At 44.5% G+C, this 9,897-nt stretch overlaps 1 protein-coding gene across 2 annotated transcripts in view; it reads right to left on the reverse strand.

Moving 5' to 3' along the window:
• NUP58 (nucleoporin 58) overlaps positions 1–9,660 on the reverse strand; it is a 33,768-nt gene extending 24,108 nt beyond the window's left edge. For both annotated transcript variants that reach the window (XM_086329708.1, XM_086329707.1), the window contains exons 1-4: positions 9,351–9,660; positions 4,451–4,590; positions 1,176–1,325; positions 414–551 (exon numbers count right to left, since the gene is read on the reverse strand). In XM_086329708.1, the coding sequence (XP_086185834.1) occupies positions 414–551; positions 1,176–1,325; positions 4,451–4,590; positions 9,351–9,457 (535 nt within the window). In that variant the 5' untranslated portion in view covers positions 9,458–9,660. The remainder of the gene's footprint in view (positions 1–413; positions 552–1,175; positions 1,326–4,450; positions 4,591–9,350) is intronic.
• Positions 9,661–9,897: the final 237 nt, after the last annotated feature.

Genomic DNA, 9,897 nt, shown 5'->3' on the forward strand with positions numbered 1-9,897 from the left:
AAAAAAAAAAAAAGGAGACATCTACAAAACTAATAAAATCATTTAATATTTGCTTTTAATGTCTTGCCTTCAAGGCACTCTAATACCCTTTTCTAACATCTGTAACAAAAAGCCATTCCCAGAACCCGGTCAGGGTCAGGAGGTCAAGTTCTCTCACAGTGAATTTAGAGGCTAAACAATTCAGTACTATCCAAGTGCCATTTATTCAAAAGACAAGTTTCTTTGGAACAGTTTACTGACTCTTGAAACAGGTCCTTCTTTGTCTCCTTATCTAGTCATGTTGAGAAAATTTATTTCTAAAATATCAATATAAAATATTGATATCTAAAATATCTAAATTGGATAAAAGATATCCAATTATGTATTAAAAACTTTATCATTCACTCTTCTGGAGAGTAGGTATCACCACTTACCTGATGATGCTGTGCTTGTACCTTGGAAAAGTGAGCCTCCCAAACCAGTCAAGGCCCCCCCTAAAGAGAGGCCTGTTGAGGCAGTGGTAGTTGTGGCTGCTGTTCCACTCAAGTTATTCAGGGTAAATCCTGTGGATGCTATAAAAAGTGAAAACTGTAAGACTTCAAAAAGAACATCATTTCTAAGAACATCATAGAAAATACAAAGCATTTTCTTAAACTGATGTCAAGATATAACTGGCTCTTGTGGAAAACTATTCACTAAAGATAACATTACATATACTTAATAATAGAGAAATATTACCTTTAAAGCAAAAACCAGTGACAAGCATAAGCTTTGGTTAATACTAGCATGGTATCAGGTGAGAGAGTACAGACAGTAATAGTTTTCAACCCAGACTACCAACTCCACACTCAAAACCAGATGACTCCTAACCAGGCAAGGTTTATGCACTCTTTATCCTCCCGTCACCAGAATGTTCCTTGAGAACAAAGCAGACAGGAACAGGTTCACACGTGACCTCTCATCCAGTACCCTGCTTTGCTCTGTAAAGAGACCAACTTCCAAGAGGGCCTCTGCTGCTTTAATGCTCAAGGCAGATCTTCACAAACCAGTAATTCAGTGCGTCAACACTGCTGAATGACTGAAGTAAAAATTTTCCCCAACTGAAGTTACCTTTTCTAAAGGTGGACACCTGTGTTCACTAACTGAATGAAATGAGAATAAAACTAGAAAATGCCACTATTCTCCAACAGCCTCACCTGCAGGAGTGGATGTCAGTGCAGACGAGAGCGTGAGACTGCTGGCCGAGGTAGAGGCGATGGGCAGCGCGAAGGGCGTGGCGGACGCTGCGGGTTTGCTGAAGCCTAAACTGAAGCCTATTGTAGATGCAGATGTCGTGGCTGCCGTTCCTGTTTTAAAAAGAATCCCATCAAAAAAAAAAAAAAAGAATCCCATCTTACCATAACCATATGCATACTGGTATCAATCAGGACCCTGAAAGTCTAAGATCCTACTTTATGTAGATAGAACAGATATATACACTTATAAACGAGAGAGAAATCATTCACCAAATCACAGTGGACACCAAAGAGGAAAATCCAACTGAGGTGGTGATACTGGAATTCACCTTCTGCCCCACCTCCAGATTTACCCAGAACAGCGCTTCCCCTTTCTTTTATACTCAACAGAAAAAGTCTTCCTTCTCCAAGACTAAATTAAAACACCTCCTCTGCTGCTGGCAACTCTCCTCCTCTGCTCCTCTACCAGTGCCCAGCTGCCTCTCTTCTCCTCCCCATGCGGCTCCTCCAGTCTCTCCTGTCTGTCTCCTTCCTCAGTTCACTTCTCTTAAATTAAAGTACAGCTGATTTAACAATGATTCAAGAGTACAGCAAAGTGATTAGGTTTTATAAATAATTTTTTTCTTCAGGTTCTTTTCCATTACAGGTTATGACGAGACACTGAATTTAGTTTCCCGTTCTGTCTATTGATACTTCACACAAACCAGTTGTGTATCTCTGTTCACTTACTAAATCATACTCTATCTGGCTCCATTTTTGCTCTCTCACTTTCTAAAACTTCTTGCCCACGTTCAGAATCTCAACTGTAGGTTCATAGGTCCAAGTCGATATCTATCTGAGTATCCAAAGCTATCTCTGCCTTATGTCCCTCTGGACTCTACATGTCTCCCTATAAAAACTTCCCTAAACTCCCCACAGTCAACTGGGTTGCTAAAGTCTCCCCTGCATTCTGTCAATTCTACTTCAGAGATACCACCACCTCCAGCACATTCCGCTAAATCTCAATATTGAAAGCATCATGCAGACTCAAGGCCACAGCCAGAAGCAGTAGCTCAAAATTATTACACAAAGAAATTATGAATGACCTGCGTTTTGGCTTCTCCTGAAAACTGAGAGAAAAGAAGCCAGAAACCATGCTCCTGGCTTGCCCCCGCCACAACTGGAGTCCCTGCCAGGGTAATGTGCTTTGGACACATATAGGTTCTAAAATCTCACAAGAGGAGCCAACTGCTTGACCGTGTAACCAATCCTGTCTAAAACTTCAGTGGTAAACAGATATGCTTTCTGTGGATAACAGGCAAGCAGCATCCAAGTAAAGAAAGTCCACAAATCTTTAATTTATTTCAATTTTAAACCTGCATTTAACTAAATGAATTAACTTTTGTGGTTCCTCACTGTCCTCTCATCTTTTTGCATTATGCCCTGGCATCAAGGTCAAGGCAACTGTCGCCCTGGCTACCCTCATTCCTGGCAGCATATCATGATGGAGAACTATTAGTATAGAGCTGGAAGGGAATCTAAAACCTTTCATTCCAATACCCTCCTTTGATAGATAACTAGCTGCCAGATAGGCAATGGCACCCCACTCCAGTACTCTTGCCTGGAAAATCCCATGGACAGAGGAGCCTGGTGGGCTGCCGTCCATGGGGTCACTAAGAGTTAGACACAACTGAGCTACTTCTCTTTCACTTTTCACTTTGATGCATTGGAGAAGGAACCCACTCCAGTGTTCTTGCCTGGAGAATCCCAGAGACCGGGGAGCCTGGTGGGCTGCTGTCTATGGGGTCGCACAGAGTCAGATACGACTGACGCGACTTAGCAGCAGCAGCAGCAGCATGACTGTCTAAGGCCTCACAACTATTTAGAGGTACAACCAACGCTTAATTCCAAGACTTTTGGCCTAAAGTTTGGTACCTTTTTTCCACTAAAAGGGCTTAAATGACTGAAAAATATAACTGTGAAATAAATTTTGACCAAAAAATTCTGTATTTAAATTTTTTTCTGAATTAGAAAAGGATTACACAGTCATCAATTTTTTTATTTTTTAAACACTCAGATACTGAAAGGCTCTTTGAGAAGTCAGTATCTGTTATCCGTATCAGGTCCTCACATGCTGTCTTCTACAGCCCAACTCTGTGAGAGACCAAGAATGAGCAGGAAACCACAGATCTGGGACCTCCCCTCAGAAACCCTTACCCAGAGTTAATCCTGAGTTATAGTTTTTGTTATTGCTGGAGACAAAAAGAGAAATAAGCTTGAAGCATCAGTGGAAGACTGCACTCCTTTGCCCTGTCATAGGGGAGGATTTGAAACCACCCCGAAGGAGCTGTAACACTGCTGGTGAGACTGACGGGCAACAAAGTATCTTCCACCACAATCATGAGCTAACACTAGCCTTCTTCCTACAGCACTGGTTCCCTTATTACAAGCTGTATATAGTTTGGTTAATTAGGGACTGAGCTGTAAAATGCCAGGAACTACTGCCTATAACAAAATCAGGCAAGGAGAAAAAAAAAAGCTGCTCCCAACAGAATATCAGCACTGCCTCAAGAGGCACACTCACAGTACTCCCACAGTCCTTCCGTGGCCTCTGTGCGGCTGTGGGAAGTGCCACAGTGAGGCTGGCAGCTCAACACCAAAGGTGGCAACAGAGACCAAGAGGCTCTGTGGGCAGAGGACAAAGGTAAGCAAGGAAGCAAACTTTTAAATGGCGGTGCCAGTGAAACTATTTTTGGCTTATAACAAAATATTTTTTTTATTATTATTAAAATGTCTACCAGAAAGCTTTACCTCCTGCCCTTTCCCACTGAAACTATTGTTTGTAACAGTAAAAAAAAAATCTAAGACATCTCTTTGGGATGTAAATTATAATGTTACAGCAAAATAGGAAACTGACTGTCCCACATATGCTAAATTAATGTCCCAACTCTAAACCTGACTTAATCTTCACTAACGTAAAACACTGTTATGTAATCTAACAAACTTTTGAATTACTTTAATTCATTATATTTAAGATTTATTTTATTTCATCCTTAGATGTATGTGTGTTGTTCCTCCTTCACTGAAGTAAATCACAGTTAATGGCTGGCCCTATTTCTGGCCCTTTCCTATCAGTATTTGCTATTTTTTTAACTCTACCACCAATGATGATTCTTGTAAAGAGAGAAGACAGAGGACAGAACCTGCAAAGAATGAATATCCCAAACCCACTCCGAGAATGTGATGATCCCCCTTACCTGTGGTCGTTCCTCCCAGAGTGAACCCCGTGGCAGGTTTAGATCCGAAGAGGCTGGTTCCAAATCCACCAGAAGCAGATGTTGTAGCTGGAGTGGCGGTGCTCCCAAGGGTCCCAAAATTGAGCCCCACAGTAGGGTTGCTTGTTTATAAAAAACACAAGGTAAAGTCTACTAGAGCCAATACTCGTTTAAGAGAAATGCAAGCTAGCTCTTCGAAGTTAGTATCTCACGCATCTCCACAGCCTACAAAAATAACTAACAATTTACCTTTAACCAACCAAGCTCAAATATTTTTCTGATCTCTTTAATAATAAATCCACATATAAAATTATCCTTAAAAAAAGGCAACACCATTCTTCAAGAAAAATAGGATCTAGAGCAGCTAGGATTTCAGATCCCAAGGAGTTATAAACAGGATCACACATATTCTGCTCTCACCAGTTTTTGTTTGAAAGCTGACGTATTTTAAAACAACCATAGGAAGTCCTATAAATGTGGATCATTCTCCTTTTGAACTAAGTATGTACAATTCACACTGCTAAGCTCATTTGTCCTTCCCCAACTGCTACGGGAAACACATGACCAGAAACAGAAAACTAAGTCTAAGTTGTCTCCACCACCTCTCTATCACTATATTACCACCACTGGGACTGGGGGTGAGGGACACAAACAGATGTGTCCTGGCACAAGGAACCTGCAAAGCAAAACTACTCTCTACCACGACAGTGTGAAACTGGCAGAGGTCAGAGCTGTTCAGAGCCTCTGAAAGCTTAAAAAAGAGCAGCTGACAATGACAAGTAATGTGAACAAAGTTCACAGCTTTTCAACTGTTCTTAGCAAGCTGCAGAGGCTCAAATTTGCTATCTATAAATGGGAGAACAAATTATGAAAACAAGCCAAAATATCTTGACAATCTGAGACTTCAAAAATTATGTAGTAGAGTTGAGAGTGATTATAACCTGTATAACATAAAGGGAAATCCCGCTCATCCTGTGCCCAAATCTTTATTTCTTCTCTCTCTCCCCTTCCACATAGACATAAATGCCACAACACAACCCAAGGTCAGTTTTAAAAGAATCTTCAAAGCCTGCGGCATTTCAACTAAAGGGGCAGGCAGCAGTGACTGGGCCAGGCTCCAGTACCAGCTCTCCAACCTCCTGGCACTTGTGTGACATACCCTTTCTGAGCCTCTATTTCCTCATAAGCAAAATGGGAATAACAAGGATTTTCTATAAAGATTTAGAGATTATGAAGAGCACATTAACTTCATTCAATAAATGTTGTCGCTACTGTTATCATAAGGAGCACTTATAAATTCAACTAAACACACTGTGTACAAGGTATTACACCAGGAAATCACTGCGAGAGGAATAGAGAGGGAAGAACTTCTTAAGGAAGGAGAACTTGAAATCGGTCATCAGCACTGAGCAGGAAGGAGACGGTGCACCCTGTGTCTGTCCTCATCAGCAATGCGTGCGTGCCCCTGGTACACAGCACAGGGGGCTGGCAGAGCAGGGCGGCAAGGCCTCATCCACAATCACAATCAACTGAATCAAACCACATTCTACGAAACAGAATCAAATTAAGAAAATGTTTATTATGCTCCCCTTGCTCCGAAACAAATCAGCAACTCCATGTTTTTGCTGCTTTTCCATGAACATACAAAAGATACACAGTGAAAGTATGCACATTTAAGACAAGTATTTAAAATTTCTTGACAATTTAAGACAAGTGGAGACACAATGAAGTGTTTCACAACTTCACAAAGTTGAAAGCATTACCAAAGAAAATACATCAAAGTGAAATCTTACTTCACCAGAGAAGCAAAGGAGAAATTTCCCTGTGGCAGAGAAGTTCACTGAAAGAAAAACAAAAAGCTACCCCAAACCTAATCAATTATTGTCTTAAACAAGATAATTATCTGCCAATTCCTCAACAGAATGTGTTGTAGAAAAGCCAGAAGACTGAGGCAGATCTGGAATGGAATCTTACCTTCCCTGCTGGCCTTACTGTGGACTTCAGAGCTAAACTAACAAGTGACATTTACAGAGTAAACCGGCTCATTTCACCCAGCAACCCTTTGAGATAAACAGTATGTTATCATACCCCTTTCCCAGATGTGGGAACTGAAGCTTGGAGAGTAACTTCCCCAAAATGATTTCCCAAAAGAATGTCAGGTCTCCAAACCAGTACTTCAATAGGCAGGTGTTAGACCATCTCTTCTTTTATTAATTTCCCAAGACTTTCTAAAGCATGTATAAATTTTTCAAGTTTGTTAATCATTCAACAATTATTTATAAAAGCCCTTTTATATGGCCAGGCACTGTCACAGGGTCTTGGAGTGATAAATGAGCTTAAGACCTTGACCTCAAGAAGTTTCCAACCAGAGAAATATTTATCATTCATGCAGGTGGTGCTAGTGGTAAAGAACCCACCTGCCAATGCAGGAGATGTAAGAGATGCAGGTTCAATTTCTAGGTCAGGAACATCCCCTGGAGGAGAGCACAGTAACCCACTCCAGTATTCTTGTCTGGAGAATTCCACAGACAGAGAAGCCTGCTGGGCTATACAGTCCATAGGGTTTCGACAAACACACCAAAGCAACTTAGCGCACAACACTGAACATGTATGTACTGAGCTCCATTGTGTCTCTTGGAAAACCAGCATGAAAAGATCTCCACCATCATGGAGCTTACACTGTACTGCTGAGATCAGACAATAAACAAGTCAACAAAAAATGAAATGAACTGACCACAACTGTTTAAGTGCTTTGACATCAGGTAAGGGACGGAGACCCCTCTCTGCTGACAGGTCTTGAAAAGCCTCCCTGGGCTGTAACCACCTGAGGCCCACAGCAAGCATCAGCTCAGTACCACAGGTGGCAGGGCAATTCCAAGCAGAGGGAACTGCCCTCAAGTTGGAAGGGGTTTGGCCTTCACCTGAGGAACTGAGAAAACACCCAAGCTGTGTTTTTCAAACTACGATCAGGATCCACCACAGGAGAATAACCAGCATTTAAAAATAGAAAGGGAAAAAAAGAAAATATGAGTATCAGGTCAAAAAAGAAAAAGATCAAAAGATCAAAGTGCATAGAAAATATCAAAGTGTAAGGGTAGTATCTTTTGTTGAAACTTTGTTTCAGTTACTTATTGGTGTGCCTGCAGGCTTTTTGTGTTTTTTTGTGTGTGTGTGTTTTTTTTTTTTTAAGTGGACCTATATTACTGAATTGGAGCAAACAAATGAGGTGGGCTCAGGATGTCTGAAGAGGTTCCAGACCGGGTCTGGTGGACCATGCTAAGATTCATTTTTATTTCATTTGGAGAACAGCAGAAAATCATTGATGAAAGGCAATGGAAACAAAAATTTTTAATCACCCTGGCGATAATGTTAGAAAAAAAAAAAAGCTGATGTGAATGCAGCTGAGACAATTGGGATCCCAGGGAACTAATCAGTAGAAGGTGGAAGCAGTTTTCATCTAACATGAGAAAGGTCACTGGTTGAGAACTTGGCAGGAATCTTAAGTATTTTCATAAGAATGTAAGCTTCAGGAGAACAGGACTTATTTTACCACCTAAAAGAGAGCCTATTAAGTAGGAGCCTGTTCTACAAATGACAAGAGCCTACAACAGGGTGGTGTCTCCGGAAGTAAAGCAAATGGAAAGTGAGGCATTAAAAAGATCAGGCCTTACTGATTATGAGGGAAGGAGCTATTAGGGAAAACTCCAGATTTCTGACCTCACTGCATAGTCTGTATCCCCCTCCCTTTTGGTACAGACAAAACTATTGGTTTTGTTTGGTGTGTTTTTTTGGCCTTGATAATCTACAACCACATTCTTCAAGTTTCAGGAGCTATCTTGTAATTCATTCTACACACGCCTCTTGATTTAATGATCTCCTCCACTTTTATGTTCAAAAGATTGAGTTTAAGATTAAATCTCACATCATTAAAAAGATATTTATCTTGATTGCCTCTTTCTGGAGATCAGCTAGCCAAATGGTTGTCACACTTTGCGGGGGGGCGGCGGGCGGTGGTGAGTAGCAGGCTCCACAAAAAACGAAGACGATGGAGCCTACATTTTACAAGACAAGAAAAGAACAATGCGAGTCGACGCAACGCCCTCACCTGCGTGATACTAATTTGCAGAGACTGTTCGAAATTACGACCAATAAGTGCTTGTAACAAGTATTTGAAACAAACAAAAAACCCCCACAAAAGCTCAGATAGGGTTCCATGAAGCACAAAAGGTTTGAAACCGTGTTGGAAATAACCAGGAAATCATTAACGACCCAAACCACATATCCTGCAACGGCGTCTCAATTATCGGGGACAAACTTGATATTGTCCCCCCTTAAAATTTCCTATTGTCTTTTTCTAACCCCAACAAGCTGAGATCCACTCAGCCGCTTGACATTCATGGGCGCCGCAGTAGAGCGCCGGGATGGGCCCAGAGAAGCCGCGATGCCGCCGCAGAGCCTCCCCACCCAGGCCGCCCACCCCCGCCGCCCGCGACCCCCAGGCCGTCCCCAGCCCCTTAGGGAGCCCCCACAGGCCCTTTGTCCCCCAGGCCGCCCCCGACAGGCCCCTCGCCCCCAAGGTCTCCCCCCCACAGGCCCCAGGTCCCCAAGGCCGCCCCCGCAGGCCCCTCGTCCCCCAGGTCGCCCCCCACAGACCCCTCGCCCCCCAGAGGCCACTCGTCCCCTAGGTCGCCCCCCACAGACCCCTCGCCCCCAGACGCCACTTGTCCCCTAGGTCGCCTCTCGCAGGCCCCTCGTCCCCCAGGCCCCTCGGCCCTCAGGCTGCCTCCCGCAGGCCCCCACCCCACTCGCCCCCGCCTTCAGGCCCCAGCCCCCGAGGCCGCCTGCCCCCAGCCCCGCCGGGAAAGAGGCCGCTCGCAGTTACCTGGACGTCCCGGTCCCGAAGGAGAAACCTCCGCCCGTGCTGCTCCCGCCAGCGGCCACGGTGGAGGAACCCAGCGTGCTGCTCCCGAAGGAGAACCCTGTGGACATGGCTGCGGGCTCCGCGCGCCCTCGGCACGCTAAAGGGTCGGCACGCCGTTACCGCCTTAAGGCCCAGGTGGGCCCGGCAGCATCGCTCCCGCCGAGCCGCGACCTGGCGCGAACGCCGAGCCCCGCAGCCGCGAAGACAGGCTTGAGGGCGGGGTGGAAGCCGCGCCGCGCACGTCTGAGCTGGTCGCGCGCACGCAGCTCCCGAAGCGCTCCCGCCGCGCAGGGGCTGCTGGGAAGGGGCGGGACCAGCGCGCCGCGCAAGGCGCCCTGGGACGGACGAGGGTGGTGCCCGGAGGTCCTGCTGGGATAGGGCTTTGGTTTCAGTTCTGTTAAGTTTCAGTCAGTTCAGTTCAGTTCAATCGCTCAGTCGTGTCTGACTCTTTGCGACCCCATGGACTGCAGCACGCCAGGCCTCCCTGTCCATCACCTACTCCCGGAGT

Source organism: Bos grunniens, chromosome 12 (assembly GCF_055505025.1).
Source record: "Bos grunniens cultivar Pamir isolate PY7600 chromosome 12, Bosgru_T2T1.0, whole genome shotgun sequence".
Taxonomy (NCBI): Eukaryota; Metazoa; Chordata; class Mammalia; order Artiodactyla; family Bovidae; genus Bos; species Bos grunniens.